Raw genomic sequence first — 17,500 nt, 5'->3', positions numbered from 1 at the left:
GGCTGAAAGACTGGGTGAAGAGAATAACTCACTACAAGTGCACAAAGCTCTTGAAGGGTGATTAGACTCATTCAGGAAGGGGCTTTGGCATTATTTTCATAAATCAGTGTAGTATGTACTATCCATAACAAATAACATTTTTATTTATTGTTATCATTACTGCACTGAATTATGACCTACCTAGAGAGGTGATAAGATGTCTATGCAAGGAAATCTATTACCATATGAATAAAGTGAATAAAATGACAAATACAGACACTGGAAAAAGGCATAAAAAACACTTATGCAGACTAAGTGAAAATAAATTTGCATATCTGCCCAAATTTTGGACCACATTATGTCCGTATTTACTACCGAGAGCAATGCACCATCCAGGGACTGCGTCCCAAAACCAGATCTTTTAAAGAGTTTTTTATATATTTGCACATACCTAAATATTTGGGTATCTTGCGAATTAAAAATCCGAACCTAACCCAACATTTATTCCCAAGACATGGGGGGGGGGGAGCCCCTTATGTGTACTCCCCTTATTAGCACTTTGGGCTAACTTATAGAAAATGTGACATTAAAAAGTCTAGCACTTTGAGGGTGCTGTGGACTTAGTCCCTTGGTGGTGATATGCGGTAGATATTTTTGTCCGTATGAGGCCGCAGTGGCTGTACCTGTTATTTATAACTATTTCTTAAACACACTAACGTGGCGTCATGCGAATTAAAAATCCGAACCTAACCCAATATCTATTCCCAAGACATGGGGGGGGGGAGCACTTTGGGCTAACTTAGAGGAAATGTGACATTTAGAAGTCTAACAGTTTAAAGGTGTTGTGGACTTAGCCCCTCAGTGGCGACACGCATTGGATATTTTAGTACGTTCGCTGTAAATACGAGGCCGCAGTAGCTGTACCTGTGTTATTTATAACTATTTCTTAAACACACTAACGAGGCAGTGTCCGTTTCCCTCTATCTCGGTGCACTGCCCTTGGTAACCTTAACCAAACTCTGGGTATGGGTCCAGTTCCATCCAGCCTTCTATTATGTAGAAAATAATATATGCAAACGATAGAGCAAATAAATCTAAGAAACTTTTCTGTGTAATTTGTCAAAAATAACAAAGTTAGAGAGCACGAAATGAAAAACCAAACTCTGAACAAACTGTCCTCCCTCCGTGACGCAGATTACGTTTAAGGAGATTGTCATTTCGATTCCTTTGTGGGGCATTATCAGTCCTTTTTCTAAATCTCCGAGCAGTCGTATTCTGGCCAATTACCTATCTATTTAAGAAAAATCTAAGCTTCCTACGGTAAAAATACAAAGATACAACAAGTCGAATTAGATTTTCTCCCCCAAATTTGGTCAATTGTCCATCGTGAGTCAATGACTGACATGCATGAGTCACCCAAGTCAAAAAAAAAGACAAAAAAGAAATAATCCCACAGTCGTATTTCTCCACTAATACAAAATTTTATCCACGCAAAGCCAAATTCTCTCAAAAGAACGGGGAGTTTATCCATTTTAAGGTTTATTTTCGAAACACAAGAAACCATGCGTGGTGAAGCACATGACAACCCGCCTGGTCAAACCTCTACAAATATTCAATTTTACCGGAAAATAAACCTCTAATAAGGTTCTTCTCACTCAAATCCTTCCCTTTAGACTCACCCTGGCACCATCCTTGAGCATAGAGGCGAATCCCGGAGCTTTAGGGACGTGGAGAGCCATTTTGTGTGAAAATTTCGGTTCTTAGGCGTATTTTAACAGGGAGGCGGCGAGCAGAAGGCTGGGCAGGGAGGCCAACATGACACCGGGAACGTTCTAGAATGTTCTATTTCTTCCGATGTTGTGGCGATTTAGTGGCGTGGTGAGATGGTTTAGGGGGATGATTTTGATGGCTGTGATAATTGCATTAGGGTTCGAGGTTTTATTTACAGGGTTTGTTGGGATATTTGTCTTTATTTCGGGTGGCGATGACTATGGAAGGGTTGGCAGCTCTGGCCGATATATACACATTACTATGGTATTTTTGTACAATTGATCATATGAAAAATTTGTATTGAATTTGATGTTAATAAAATCTAGTAATCAGTAAGCACGTATATCAAGATTATTTTTTCTTACTTTGAAGTAAGAATGCGACAGCCATGGTCATTGTAAAGCAAAGTGGTTCCCACGAAGTCTCCAAATCAAAATGGAAAAAACTCAAAACAATCCATATTTAATCATAATTACTATTATTTCGAAATTAACTTAAACAGTATGATTAAGATGATTGGCATTGTGATTCTACACAAATAATCCCTATAGATACCCCGTAGACATCGGATCGCCGACTATATATTTGCGTATAGAAGACCGGGTTACTGCGTCTGCTCAATAGATGGCGCTAAAAGAGAAAAGTATCGTCTGTTTGTTTACATTTTCTGAGAAAATGAAACGGCAGTAAAATAACACCAGTCCATTCCGGGAAACAAAATAAATGTCTTTGAATGAATAAATGAGAAACTAACATTCGTCGTATGCGGTTTCATTATGAAATAAAATTACTTACATGAATCCGATACATACTCTGGAAATTAAACACAATTGTTAAGCTGCAATACAATGAAATGAATCATAACCACAATATGGAGGATAAACTGTCATGATACATATATACGTTCTAGTTTATTATCTTGTGTCCTAGACTGATGCAGATAAGTTGCAGCAAGACATTTATATCTTAAGATACACATTAGCACAAGCAAATCTGAACTCCAGTCGCGAGATATACCTAATTTTAAAAATATAAGACACATTTATTGTGGTATAGATCAAGATAGCAGAAGAGGAATCAACATTTCCTCCACCGTCCTGAATTGCTAATTTTCTTGTCCCATCTTCAGTCAGATGGCATTAGGAGCACTTCCGAATGTAAACAATAGCTAGTCATCAAAATGGTATACAAAACAGAAAATAAAAGTACAAAAATACTTTGCAATATTATATTTTTTTGTAAATCTAGTCAACAGATGACGCTCTTGTCGTAAGGAGCTAAGAATCACATTTTCTTTACCATTTTGTAGTACAAGTTTCTCGTCTTGCTTGTCCAGTCCTCCACCAGATGGCAGCAGGGGCGCGTCGGTGCCAGTGTTACTAGGTCGACGATGGCGTTGAGGTTAACACGATTTCTGGCACCGGTAAGCACATCTAAACGCGAATTTCTCCCCGTGATGTCGTTTCTTTGAGTAATTGTGTTAGCTAACGGATTGTAGTTCTTAATTGTATTGTTTTTGTGGGAAGCATAAGGTGATTTAGCCCCTGTACTAGTAATAAACCTGAGGGAAATAACCGGTTGTGGATGAGAATCAGCTGACTCCACCGGTCGCAGATCAGTGTCTATGACGCAATCTCCATATACGCGGCCTTGAGGGTGACCTAATTATTTCTACACTAGAATTTGGCGCCGGTATCATCGGTTCTTTCTTGTTCTCGCGAAATTACGTTTATATTACGTAAGGAAAGACCCGAAACGAGGAAGATATTTTAGAAGCAGACGATTTCTTAAAATCTCGGCAACATTGTTGGTGATCCTTTCTATTCTCGTGGAATCATTTGTATTTAAATCGTTTTATCAGATTTTGAGACTTGGCAACTAGCCCTGGTAATGTATTTCTTCAATATTAGAAATGTTTTTCAGGAGGTTCTATAAATAAAGATCGGGACTAGAATCTTAGTTGAAAATCTGGATTTCAATAACAATATGACCACACAAGTACTGATCACGTATATACGTACTAGTTCTAAATGAACATGTTTAACAAGTAACAGCACATAGAAATTCTAGGTCGATAGATTCTTATGCTGGGTTCGAAACTCCTCGTTCAACAAATTGGACAATACGTTTTGACTGTTCAGAACCCCCTACTTTGTCGTCCAGTTGTTCATCTTGTCCATTCTGCCCTGTTCCTTCTTGTCCATTACCCCCTACTCCATCTTGTCTATTCTCAGAAGCTGGGCGAGCAGCACGAGAGATTACAATAACATCTGCATGTAAACAATAATAGTTGCAGGCAACCATAAGATATGGGCAGGTAATTATATGGTCCTCTACGCGGTCTCATTATCGTGCTGGTCCTGACAAGTTGTCTGGACAAGAAAGGCAAGGAGTTCTGAACACAGCATTAGGTATATTTTTCAAGTTATTCCTATGATCTTAGAAGTGTTTTTTTTTATGTGGGATTTGAACAAGATTAATAATCGTTTAGGTATTTTTTTTAGTATTACACAGCCATCCAATCCTGTGAGTATTCCTTATTTCAATTATCAACTTTGTAATATGTGTCAATCTCTTGTTACTTTCCATCATAAATGATATAAATGAATGTATTGGCATAGTTTGCAAAGTGACCACACCCCTCTGAGTCCTTACTACTATAGCCACTCCTGGGAAATCCACAAACATATGATCCAAAAGCATTCCTAACTTGGGGCCTTCACCCCAAACCTCCATCTCAGTGCCATATTTCCCTATCTGGAGCCCATTTACCAGACCCCCACCCAAATACTTCCTACTGACTCTCCATATAGCATTAGTCATGGTAAATATTCAGAACACCTTTGCATGACCGATCACTACGAAAATGGTATTGGTGGATTCCTTTCACTCTACTACCCAAATGCCCCAATGTCCACAATCCTATAGCAGGGGTGAAATATCAATCGTATATAGAGAATTGGTATCGGTACTTAACTATGACAGCTTCACTGTTATATACAGAGGGTAGTACCATGGGGTTCGTAGGACTAGTGTTCGTAGCTGTGGGCTAAGTTTATAAAACTGTAGGGACCCTGCTGGTTGTGGTGTAATTGAAGTTCAAAGGTTGCCACTCCAAAGAAAATTATGTAGACAATACTATGAGCTTCCTGGAGAAGTCATAGATGGCACTGCATATCCTCAGTAAATTTGTTTCGTAAAAAAAAAAAAAAAAAAAAAAAAAAAAAAAAAAAAAAAAAAAAAAAAAAGTGACCAATATTTAAAAAATATTTATCTATATGATTGAAAAAGAAAATGTAATTTACGATATCTTAAATTATTCATCATACCAACACACGGTAATATCATGTATCTAACATTACTGATTGGGTTACTAGGTTTTATTGAAGACCTTTAACTGCCCCAATTGTAGCAATGAGTGTAGAAGAGACTTTAGAAGAAAAGACTTCCAGTTTGACAAATCTGGTTCTAAGTGACAAGAAAAAGTGCTGGTGTGCCTTTAAGCAAATTACAATTAAAGGTATGTGGTTTTATAAATCTAAATTGAATGTAGAAACTAATTTTAGATTTTGTTATTTTTATGAAAAGGATTTTCATATAATCAGATAAGAAAGTATATAAGTGGCAGCTCTATAAATGACTGGTCTATTTTTTGTTGAAAAGTTCTTGTTTCTTGGTGTATAGAGAACTGAATTAATTGGGGGCATGAAAAAAAAAAAAAACGTTGAAATATGTTCCATGTAAGCACTAACAAATGTGGCATTTTTGGTGTGAATTTATATTGGGTAAATTTGAAAGAAAGACCAAAAAACAAGATCTGGAAAGGTTAATTGATGAGGTTGAATGTTAGCATCCCTTGAGAGGTAGCGGGCGTGATTAGGGCAGGAAAAGCAGTGATGGCTGGACATCGTTTCTTGTTGTAGGGTGCTCCTGTTTTGTATATTTGTTGCTGTAGATGATTTTTAATGTTGTACTGTAACTGTTTTTCATGTGGGTATATTATTATAGATATGTTCATCATTAGTGTATATTTTTTTTGTATGTTTCATTAACATTTACATTTTTCAATTTTAGATTAACCATCATAATTTTCCATTATTACAGAGCCTTGGGAGTGCCCTTCGGGGCCAGTTGCAAGCAAGATGCTTCCACATGTCCCCCCTAGTGGCAGCAGCCCAGAAAGTGGCTATGTCTCACCTGGACCCTGGCAGTGAGATGCCATATGAGAAGCTCCAGGCAAACCTTAGCATTGTCAAGCAGAGGTAAAAGGGAGACTTAGAAAGTTGTGTGTGTGTGTGTGTGTGTGTGTGTGTGTGTGTGTGTGTATGTGTGTGTGTGTGTTGTGTGTGTGTGTGTATGTGTGTGTGTTGTGTGTGTGGGGTATGTGTGTGTGTGTGTATGTGTGTTGTGTTGTGTGGTGTGTGTGTGTGTGTGTGTATGTGTGTGTGTGTGTGTGTATGTGTGTGGTGTGTGTGTGTGTGTGTGTGTGTGTGGTGTGTGTGTGTGTGTGTGTTGTGTGTGTTGTGTGTGTGTGTGTGTGTGTGTATGTGTGTGTGTGTGTGTGTATGTATGTGTGTGTGTTTGTCTATTTGTTTGTCTGTTTGTTTGTCTGTTTGTCTGTTTAACTTATTTATATTTATACATATGTTTGTATATTCATTTTACTTATTCTTGCTCAGATTTTGGAACACATGGTTGATGGTTTCCTTGATTAATTTTGAGTTTTTCATTCTTCATATTTGAATGCAAGCAAAGGACAGATTGATAGTTGAGCCTGTCATGCACAGTGAGGATGTTGTACTTAAGCTAGTGAGGTCTGATTCATGACCTTATGTAAGAGGCTAGATTTGTTTTGCGTGTACAAAATTACTAAATCTTCAGTCATTCTTAATATAAAAACTGTAGGTGGTTTATAATTTTACTTTTATTTTACCATTTAATCTAGGAATATGTGTAGTTATGCCCTTCCAGTGTTGATAGGCTGATTGTCAATTTTGAGGTGCATTACTTTTTATGGAAAGTGGAGTTGCCTTTCTTATCCATAATTATATATTATTTACTTTTTTGTATTTGTAATCTGTTTGTAGACTGAACCGACCAATGACCTTGTCGGAGAAAGTTCTGTACTCCCACTTGGATGATCCCGCGGGCCAGGATATTGTACGTGGAGAGTCCTACCTCAAGCTTAGGCCTGACCGAGTGGCTATGCAGGATGCCACTGCCCAGATGGCCATGTTGCAGTTCATTAGCTCTGGCCTTCCTCGTGTAGCTGTGCCCTCCACCATTCACTGTGACCATCTTATTCAGGCTCAGGTAAGTTGAGATTAGTCTGAAGATTAGTAGTTAGTGAGTGAGTGATTGAATGTGTGAATAGAATTTATAGAAAAAATTCTTTGCTGAATGCCAGAAGATGTTTTATTAAAGTTTGAAAATCAGCTGATGCTAGTTTGCTAGTTTAGTACCATTTGCTGTTTCTATTCATTATTATGCTTTTGGAAAAAAAAAAAAAAAAAAAAAAAAAAAGGTGCATAATAGTGTACCACATTATTATAATTTTAAAGAATATGAATAAGTTTGCTAACAATTTCATATAAGACTTTTTTAATCTGTTGTTAATTGAATTTATTTTTCATCAGATTGATGGCCCCAAGGATTTGAAGAGAGCCATTGAGCTGAACAAGGAGGTATACAACTTCTTGTCAACTGCAGGCTCTAAGTATGGTGTTGGTTTCTGGAAGCCTGGCTCTGGTATCATTCATCAGGTGGGTAAAACAGTATTTTTTACATTTCAAATATTGTTTGTCATAGTAAAATGTGTAATATGTAGACTTTGAGGAAGTCTAAGATAAGGATATACATATGAAAAGGCTATAGGTCAAGTAAAAAAGTTAGTTAATTAGGTTGAATTTTTTTTTGTGAAGTGTGCATAGATGGTCCCATAACTGTTTATCAAGAAAGGAGTCATTTAACCCATTGCCGCTGGTTTCCCGATATGAAAGCCCTCTCTCCAGGGCTGTATTTGTAGTGGCCTGGGCCCCTGCTGCTGGTTGATTCTGTTGACACCATAGCGTGTGCAGCACGATCAGACATGCCCCGGAAAACGGGACTGGCGCACCTTGGCACATATACACATGCCACCTGGAATATAGTCTAGGCATGCCATGGCATGTACGTACATGCCAACTGGTGGCGAAGGGTTAATAGACCTGTGACCTTACCTGATTTCATATTTCCTCGAGTTTTTATTTTTTTTATATACACTAATGCTATCAATATTGATGCTGTTATTATTATTATAGACATGATAATTATTATAGTGTTATTTAAATTACTAATTGCAATATAAAGTATCTAAAAATATTTAAGAAATCAAGGAAAAGGGTAAATGGGTAACATTGGTTACCTAGTAGATTTGAAGACATCTGTGTTAAAGCAAATGATAAATTAAGTCGGTAGGCATGGCATATATATACGTGCCATCTAGGGCATTGGGTTAACATTTGTTTTACAGTATTTATATTTCTAATGATAATATTGAAAACATTAAATAACTATTCTTGTTTACCTAGTGAAAGTATCCATTCTCATTCATGCTTGTTATTAACAATTTTCCCACCTCAGAGAAAGGAAATTTATAAAACTTGTTACTTGCTTTTCTACTTTATACAAAGTCTCAAATTGTTGATCTTTCATCTTTGCAGATCATCCTTGAGAACTATGCCTTCCCTGGCCTGCTCATGATTGGCACAGACTCCCACACCCCCAATGGTGGTGGTTTGGGTGGTCTTTGCATTGGTGTTGGAGGTGCCGATGCTGTGGATGTGATGGCTGACATCCCCTGGGAGCTGAAGTGCCCTAAGGTATTCCCCCCTCCCCCCTCCTAGTATTCTTACTCTGTGGTTGTGTAAAGAATTTTTTAAAATGTACATTTAGATCTTCAAGTATCAGAATTACTAGAGCTTAACCTGTATCTGCTGGGCTATGTCTATAGCCGTCATAACAAACCGACTCATCACGCCGGGTACAGCTATAGGCCTCGCGACACGCTAGAGCGAGTCGAGCGGAAAGTTCCACTACATGTAGGGGACTCCCAGGCCAAATGGGAGGACGGTTATCAGAAATCGCCGGAGTCAGTGATGCCCATAGATTTCTGATACCGTCATTGACAGGTTAATTGGAATGTTGTTCATGACTGTATTTTACTTTTCTCATAAATGTAATAAAAATTCCTCTTCACAGGTTATTGGTGTGAAACTGACTGGAGAATTGAGTGGGTGGACCTCCCCCAAGGACATCATCTTGAAGGTGGCTGGGATCTTGACTGTCAAGGGTGGCACAGGAGCCATTGTTGAATACTTTGGCCCTGGTGTTGATTCCATTTCTTGCACTGGCATGGCTACCATTTGCAACATGGGTGCAGAGATTGGTGAGTAGTATAATCTCTCTGTCTCTGTCTGTCTGTCTCTGTCTCTGTCTGTCTGTCTCTCTCTCTGTCTGTCTGTCTCTCTCTCTGTCTGTCTGTCTCTCTCTCTGTCTGTCTGTCTGTCTGTCTCATTCTGTCTGTCTGTCTGTCTCATTCTGTCTGTCTGTCTGTCTCATTCTGTCTCTCTGTCTGTCTCATTCTGTCTCTCTGTCTGTCTCTCTGTCTGTCTCATTCTGTCTGTCTCATTCTGTCTCTCTGTCTGTCTCATTCTGTCTCTCTGTCTGTCTCATTCTGCTCTCTGTCTGTCTCATTCCTGCCCTCTCTGTCTGTCTCATTCTGTCTCTCTGTCTGTCTCATTCTGTCTCTCTGTCTGTCTCATTCTGTCTCTCTGTCTGTCTCATTCTGTCTCTCTGTCTGTCTCATTCTTTTCTCTCTGTCTGTCTCATTCTGTCTCTCTGTCTGTCTCATTCTGTCTCTCTGTCTGTCTCATTCTGTCTCTCTGTCTCTCATTCTGTCTGTCTCATTCTGTCTCTCTGTCTGTCTCATTCTGTCTCATTCTGTCTGTCTCATTCTGTCTGTCTCATTCTGTCTCTCTGTCTGTCTCATTCTGTCTCTCTGTCTGTCTCTCCCTCCGTCTCTCCCTCCCATTCTCTGTCTCCTATCGAGGTGTAAAATGTTCACCAAAATTGTTGAATAGGTGTATAAAAACTGCACAAAAAAACAGTTCTACATTAACAGTTTATTTTTTATTTTTTATTTTTATTTTTATTTTTTGCATAACTCAATATGTTGTGATGTCTGTCATAGGTCCAGTGGGTTTTAACTGAGAAAAGATGACTATAGTCAAGTAGGTATCTCAACCTGTATCAAGTTTGTCATGCTTTAAAGAAAAACACTAAATATACCCCCCATGAGATCAAGTTTCAAATATTCTTGATGCATTCTGAAAAATTGGCATGTTAAAACTAGTATATGATATGAAAAATAATGTTGCATGGATTATATAGTTCAAAAAGTAAAAGAAAGAATTCAAACAATAACATTAAGGGAAAAAATATTTTGAGTGAAGAGAGTGGTGCAGGATCGTTGTCTCTGAATTAATGTAAATTGTACAAAAGATGAAATAAGAATGTGATAATTTATATATTTGAATCATACCTCGGTATATTATCTTTAACTCAATGTCAGTGGGTTTATGTACTGTCCCCTTTATATTTTATTGAGTTTTGTTACATAGAGCCAGCATGGAGTCTATCAGTTGGCCCTAGTGACCGATTCTGATTTCCCCATTCCTTGAATTGGCAGGAAAAATGTTTTTCCAATACTATTACTAGTGACATTGTTATAATTCTTAATAATTATTAAATTGTTATTAAAATAAAATAACATCAATGTCAATTAAGTAATAAAAATGAAGGAAAAGGGTAAACAGATGAGATTGGTAAGACTAATAGCTGACTCCCTGGTGACTAAGAACTTGTAGAGAAATCTGTGTAAAGACAATATATGAGTTTTTATTACAGTGGGCATGCCAGTGTAGTCTTTCCACCCGCTGACATTGGGTTAAGGGGTGTCCATTGAAATATTTTTAAAAGTGTATATTGCAAAAAATATCCTGAGAATTGGTGTGGGGATTGAAGATTCATCTTATGAAGTGCCTAATCAGAACTCAGAATGCAATAGAAAACATGCTTATGTATTTAGCTTATATGATGATGCAAATTTAGACTAATAGGAGTCCTACAGTAACTTGTGTGTAAGTAAAGGAACAAAAATTGTTGATTTCATTTCTCAAAGTTGTTTTAAACACTATAAATTGAAATAACTGTTATTTAATTGTATTCCTTGAAAGCGGCCTTGGGAAGGTGAATAAAAAGAGAAAAAAAATCAAATTGAATATAAAGTGCACATAGTATAAACATGAAAAAATTTTATGAATGAAATAGGATTTTTTTTTTCTTGTCTTTATAGCTCTTACAGTGTTTCACTTTATTGCTTCAGAATTTGAGTGTACACTGCAGAGAGGTTAATAACCTATATAAAGATGAAATATGTCCAATAATTATTGAAGTTGGATATCGACCAGATGCACCCCTTAAGTAACAGATCTTGGAATTCTGATTTTTACCTACCCAAAAATTAAGTTGTAAAAATAAATCAGCTGATGGTAATTGTCAGAATATTTACAGTGGTTATTTTGTGCCCCCCTCTCTCCCTCTCTCTCTCCCCCTCTCTCTCCCCCTCTCTCTCCCCCCCCTCTCCCCCCCCCTCTCTCTCTCTCTCTCTCTCTCTCTACCCTTCTACTCTGTCCTTGTTCTCTCTCTCTGAGATAAAAGTTTTAGTGTGTGTGGAGAGCAATATTGAGTACTTTGCAAATATATGAAAATGAAATGCTTTATATCAAGCTGTTTTTGATTGTAGTAAAGACTTTTTACAATGTTATCATTGTGTTAAATTTATTTTTGAATAAAAGTTTGTAAGTAAAATGTGACTTGTTTTTTGTTAGAAAAAAAGTAATAGGTTTACTTTTTTTTCTAAATTCTTAATTTATGAAAGATACTGACACCTTTCTCTGATTAAAAAGGTGCAACTACATCAGTATTCCCATACAACTCAAGGATGAGAGACTACCTTAAGGCAACAAGCAGAGAAGAAATTTCCAAGCTGGCTGATGAGAATGCGTCCATGCTGACACCAGACGAGGGAGCTCCTTATGATCGCATTGTGGAGATCAACCTGTCAGAACTGGAGCCACACATTAATGGTCCCTTTACTCCTGATCTGGCCCACCCTGTCAATATTGTAAGTGTTTCATCTATCCAGATTGGGTCTTCAATCTGTTATTTTAGTATTTTTTTGTCTCCACTATTTTTCTGTACTTTTTTTTTTTTTTTTTTTTTTTTTTTTTTTTTTTTTTTTTTTTTTTGCTATTTCATTTTTGCATTTTCATAGAATCCTGCTGTAAATAGGTATACTTTTACATTCTAGAATTGCCGGGATTTATCTTTCTATACAGATTGGAGATGCTGCCCGAGAGAAGGGTTGGCCCCTTGAGGTCAAAGCAGGTCTTATTGGCTCCTGCACTAACTCATCATACGAGGACATGGGTCGCTGTGCCTCCATTGTCAAGCAAGCCATGAACCATGGACTGAAGGCCAAGTCCCTGTTCCACATTACTCCTGGCTCAGAGCAGATCCGTGCCACTATTGAACGTGATGGCATCGTAAGTAGAACTTTCTTCTGGGCAGTGTCCCATTCCTGTTAAGTACTCTTCCCACTCGTATCTTCTGTGTAACTCATTAGTTTACAGATAACCAAGGAACTGTCCATTCTCTTCTTGGATATTCTAGTTTTCATATATTTTCCAACATCATTGTATTCAATTTATATTATAGGCCTTTTATTTTTTTTTATTCTCTTTATTTGTTTAGGTCATATTCTATGAGTTGTCTGTAATGAGAAAATAATTTGACATGAGTCAAAACCTTTATTGCTCTCCTCTCCTCTCTCTCTCTCTCTCTCTCTCTCTCTCTCTCTCTCTCTCTCTCTCTCTCTCTCTCTCTCTCTCTCTCTCTCTCTCTCTCTCTCTCTCTCTCTCTCTCTCTCTCTCTCTCTCATATTCCCCCCCCCCTTACTCCCCTATAGAAATCTTATGTAATATATATGGTTTACATAGTTAAAGTAAGTGTATATCAATGAACATTTATAGGTTGTCAGCAGAAATGATGATCTTTGTCTGTTTACAAGGCATTTATAATTTATCAATAGTAACATCATTAGTTACAAGGACTAAATATTTTTATTGCAACCATTTTTTTTTTTTTCTGAGCAATGCCAATTGGGCTGGCAAATATGGTACTTAAATTTGGGGAAGATTGGCCTTTAAGGCTATTTAACATATTACGTTAATAATAGAATCCATATTCAATTCCAAATGAAAATTCTTTATTTTCTTAATATACCAGTGGTAAACTGTCTTAGTATTTTTACTCTACAATGACGGTACCAGAACTCTCTGGGCGTCACTAATTCTGGTGACTTATAGCAACTATTCAGCCGTTTGGCCGGGGAGTTCGCTACATGTAGCAGAACTTCCTGCTCTAGTGCATTGTGACGGCTGTAGCCATACCAGTCATGATGAGTTCAGATACACATTTTCCTTTGCAGGCTGAGACCCTCCGAGAGTTTGGTGGGACAGTTCTGGCAAATGCTTGTGGACCCTGCATTGGCCAGTGGGACCGTCAAGATGTGAAGAAAGGAGACAAGAACACTATTGTCACCTCCTACAACCGTAACTTCATTGGACGTAATGATGCCAACCCAGCCACCCATGCCTTTGTGACCTCCCCAGAACTAGTAACAGCTATGTCACTTGCTGGCAGGCTGGACTTCGACCCCAGGAATGACACCTTGGTAAGTAAATTTGCTGTATTTGATAGTTTTCATGCATTTGGTGAAAGGATTGCTAATTAGGCCTATCAGAATCCTTGGGTAGATAGGGAAATGAACTAATAAATGTATTCTTAGTGGTGGAGAGATTGGAAGCCTGTTGATAAAGGAAGTAATTAGGTTAGCATTCACTGGCACCAATCCTATATACCAGATAGATACTTATTTTGTTTTTGTAGCTTTTCTGTCTTGGTAAGCATGACATTGTTGTCTAGCAAGTATTTTTGTGAGCAATTCACTTGGTGTATATGCATATATATAGCTTTATCTCATTTTCACTTCTGAATAATTGAAGATAATTTTCATTGTATTATTAGACAGGACAAGTCCGTGTTTGAAAAAGTGTTCTTTAACAATATATGGTTCCAGTTCCTGTGTGCTTGATTTTTTGTTGGTTTGTTTCATCAGGTTGGTGCTGATGGCAAGGAGTTTAAGTTGAAGGATCCCTTCGCAGATGAGCTCCCAGTTCGTGGATTTGACCCAGGCGAGGATACATACCAAGTGAGTGATTCTTTGGCCTTTGCTACATATACATTCTGATTGTATTTGTTGTCTGCTGTTCCTTATAATCCTTTTTTTTTTCTGATATCAGGACCCACCACTGGGTGACAATTATCATTATATTTTCCTTTGTAGGCTCCTCCCAGTGATGGCTCATCTGTGGCAGTTGATGTCAGCCCTGAGTCTCAGCGTCTGCAGCTGCTCTCACCTTTTGACAAATGGGATGGAAAGGACATTGAGGACATGACCATCCTTATTAAGGTAAATTTTTTTTATAAATAAGAGAATCCTGCTTAGAATGTGTATGTGTATATAGATATAGATAGAGGTAGACAAATATAGGTGCATGTATAGATTGATATATATATCTACCATGTTGATATGGTACAGGTGACAGTGACAACTTACCATGAGAGGTGAGTGATGATTGTCTCACAATATAAAAAAAAAGGGGGGGGGGCATGGGAAGGAAAAGGGTATGTCTTACAAAGCACTTGGAGGTAGATTGACTTAGTGGGCCTTCAGGAGGAAGCTTGTTCACAGGCTCCTGCCAGCTATCCACCTGTGCATGAGGGTGGAGTGTACTATCCATGAACCATGCCTGGATGGGAGCTACATTACACCCATGCATGTAAACCTATTCCTGCCCACCATTACCTGTGAGGATGTGTTGTGAAAGTGGGAAGTTAAATTATACACACGGTTACTTATTGTAACTTATTGCACAGACAACCAGACAAGATTATATGGAGGCTTTTCAGTGAAAATGGTATTACCATCATGGTATAGCATAGCAAATGACAAATGGCCTAACAGTTACACTTCTGCTAATAACATTGGAAAGAACAGGCAAGGAGCCTTGATACTAAATGTGTTCAAGTGAGCCAACAAGCCACACACCTGGGAGAGGCACCATGTAAGTAATACCTAGACTTTGGTCCCTGTGAGCTCATCAAACAAGAAAATGAATAGAAAAAGTGTTGTTGACTGAGTAGATGAGATAGAAAGAAGCAGGTCAATATGATAAGGATAGGAAAATTGAATAGGATGTAAAGGATGTAATGGAGGACATGAGAGCAAAGGGAGGTAGAAAAAAGTTTTACGTAGATGTTATTGTTTTAGATATTTATAAGGTTCCTTTAGTCACTCTTAGACCATTTCATAAAAAAAAAAAATTGGCCTTTTTTTTTTTTATGCACACTGGGCATATTTTGTAAATGTGTTGAATGAGTAAATAGAGAAAGTGATATGTCCAGATCTTACCAAATACTTTTTTTTCCAGGTTTTAGGCAAATGCACAACTGACCACATTTCTGCAGCTGGACCTTGGCTGAAGTTCCGTGGGCACTTGGACAATATTTCCAACAACATGTTCCTTACTGCTGTGAATGCTGAAAATGGTGAGATGAATAATGTACAGAACAAGGCAACTGGTGAGTGGGGCCCAGTCCCAGCTACTGCTCGCGCCTACAAGGCTGGTGGTATTAGGTGGTGCGTCATTGGTGATGACAACTATGGTGAGTATTAGTGGTGCATGCGAGACTGAGTATTTGTCTTGGATTTGTGTCAAATATAAAACTGAAGTTTATTGTAATCTAAGAGAAGTGCTGGACTATATAATACATATATTCACCATTCTATCAACCTGTGCAATAGGTGAGGGCAGTTCTCGAGAACATGCTGCCCTTGAACCCCGTCACTTAGGAGGAAGAGCCATTATCGTCAAGTCCTTCGCACGTATTCACGAAACCAATCTAAAGAAGCAGGGCATGTTGCCTCTTACCTTTGCCAACCCAGCTGATTATGACAAGATAACATCTAATGATAAAATCTCACTGCTTGGCCTGGCTGGTCTTGCTCCTGGCAAAGTAGGTTTACCTTTTATTATTATTTTTTTTTATTATTATTATCCCCCCCCCCCCCCCATTATTCCTTTGGTTTACATTTGTAGTTGTCTTATTAGAGTATTGCATAAATATTTTCTCTTGTGGAAAATATTAGGAAATAACCACATGGAGAGAAATTTGTTGAATCTGTTGTAACTTGTGTAAATAGTTAGACTGCTATAATTAAATGTAAACAAGCATAATGAATAACTATACTTCCTCCTCCTCCTCCTCCTTTAATACCTCCTCCTCCTCTCACTGTCTAATTTGTTTTATTTGCAGCCTCTGGAATGCCGGATCAAGCACCCTGATGGCTCAACAGAAACCATCTCCCTGAACCACACCCTAAATGAACAACAGATTTCTTGGTTTAAGGCAGGTTCTGCCCTTAACCGAATGAAAGAAGTAGCAGCAGGAAACTAATGGTTAAATGTCTTTGTGTATATAAGAAAAAAAAAAAGTTATTTTAAAAACTAAGTGGGGGAACTTTTAGAAGGTCAGTCGATGGAATATGTAGATTTTGTAGATTCACTCGTGTTTGATCTTCAGTCTCTGAGAATTTTTTCAATATTTAATATAAATACAAGATAGACACTACTCATAGGCTACAATAAAAGTTATTGGGTAATACAATAATATAAGAATATACTAATATAAAGAGGCCAAAATTTTTCTAGCACAGTTCATATGCATTTATTTTGTCCCAGTGTCTCAAATTACTCATGAAATTAAACCTATTGATAATAGACAAAACCCTTGGAATAGCATCTTTTTAATATTATTTCATACTATTTGAATGTAATGTCTGGCAGTTTATATATGTATTTAAAGAAAAAATTGTAGAATGAGTATTCATCACACAAAAGGAAATTATTCATGTGATTCATCACCTTCATGCTTCCGTTATTGGCCTTTAACAGCGGAAAAAAAGGATTGATTGTTCTCTCACCATTATAGCTTTTTAAAGAAAATGCACTGCGCTGTATTTAATTTTCCCCAGTTTCTATTTTTGTACAAAATCTATTTACAAAGAGGTACATGTGTTGCAATGATTTATTTATAACCTCATGAGCAGCTTTTTCTTCAAAGGCATATGACATACAGTATTAATGACCAGTGCACTTTAATTTTTCTCGTCTCAGCCCACAACTAATGGTAAGAGAACAACCAAAGCTGTCCCTGACGACAGTATGCAAAATTTTCGCTCAAATGTCAAGGACCTTAAATTTTAAAAATGTATATAGATGTCATTAAATATTGTTAATGAATGTTTTGTTTTTTTGTGACCATATTGAAAAGAAAAGGAAAGAAAGAAAAAAAAAGAAAAGACAAAAAACAAACATTTATTTATTTATATATATATATATATATATATATATATATATATATATATATATATATATATATATATATAAATATATAAATAAATATATAAATATATAAATATGTACATGTACATGCATGCATACATATACATATATAATTTTATAAG

The 17,500-nt window shown here is 37.3% G+C and overlaps 2 protein-coding genes across 2 annotated transcripts in view; one reads left to right on the top strand and one right to left on the bottom strand.

Annotated features, from left to right (window-relative positions):
* Positions 1-1,813, bottom strand: part of LOC119579504 (T-complex protein 1 subunit theta-like) — an 8,847-nt gene extending 7,034 nt beyond the window's left edge. The window contains exon 1 of the mRNA XM_037927362.1: positions 1,659-1,813. Coding sequence (XP_037783290.1) covers positions 1,659-1,718 — 60 coding nt within the window. The 5' untranslated portion in view covers positions 1,719-1,813. The remainder of the gene's footprint in view (positions 1-1,658) is intronic.
* Positions 1,814-3,088: 1,275 nt separating this feature from the next.
* On the top strand, positions 3,089-17,277 carry LOC119579503 (aconitate hydratase, mitochondrial-like). The gene is made up of 14 exons (XM_037927360.1): positions 3,089-3,172; positions 5,854-6,011; positions 6,837-7,062; positions 7,386-7,511; positions 8,451-8,609; positions 8,989-9,175; positions 11,757-11,974; positions 12,189-12,395; positions 13,340-13,585; positions 14,030-14,122; positions 14,258-14,383; positions 15,405-15,639; positions 15,779-15,990; positions 16,291-17,277. Exons 1-14 carry the CDS (start codon positions 3,140-3,142, stop codon positions 16,429-16,431), a joined length of 2,367 nt encoding a protein of 788 aa, XP_037783288.1. The 5' UTR covers positions 3,089-3,139; the 3' UTR covers positions 16,432-17,277.
* Positions 17,278-17,500: the final 223 nt, after the last annotated feature.

This window comes from Penaeus monodon, chromosome 12, assembly GCF_015228065.2.
Source record: "Penaeus monodon isolate SGIC_2016 chromosome 12, NSTDA_Pmon_1, whole genome shotgun sequence".
In the NCBI taxonomy this organism is placed as follows: Eukaryota; Metazoa; Arthropoda; class Malacostraca; order Decapoda; family Penaeidae; genus Penaeus; species Penaeus monodon.
This window is presented reverse-complemented; position numbering and strand designations above follow the sequence as displayed.

What these genes read in the sequence shown, in the direction of transcription:
- LOC119579503 (XM_037927360.1), top strand. Translation starts at nt 3,140, where the DNA reads ATGGCGTTGAGGTTAACACGATTTCTGGCACCG. An exon ending in GCTCTGGTATCATTCATCAG is followed by an intron (nt 7,512 to 8,450) that starts GTGGGTAAAACA and finishes TCATCTTTGCAG; the next exon opens with ATCATCCTTGAGAACTATGC. An exon ending in TGGCCCACCCTGTCAATATT is followed by an intron (nt 11,975 to 12,188) that starts GTAAGTGTTTCA and finishes CTTTCTATACAG; the next exon opens with ATTGGAGATGCTGCCCGAGA.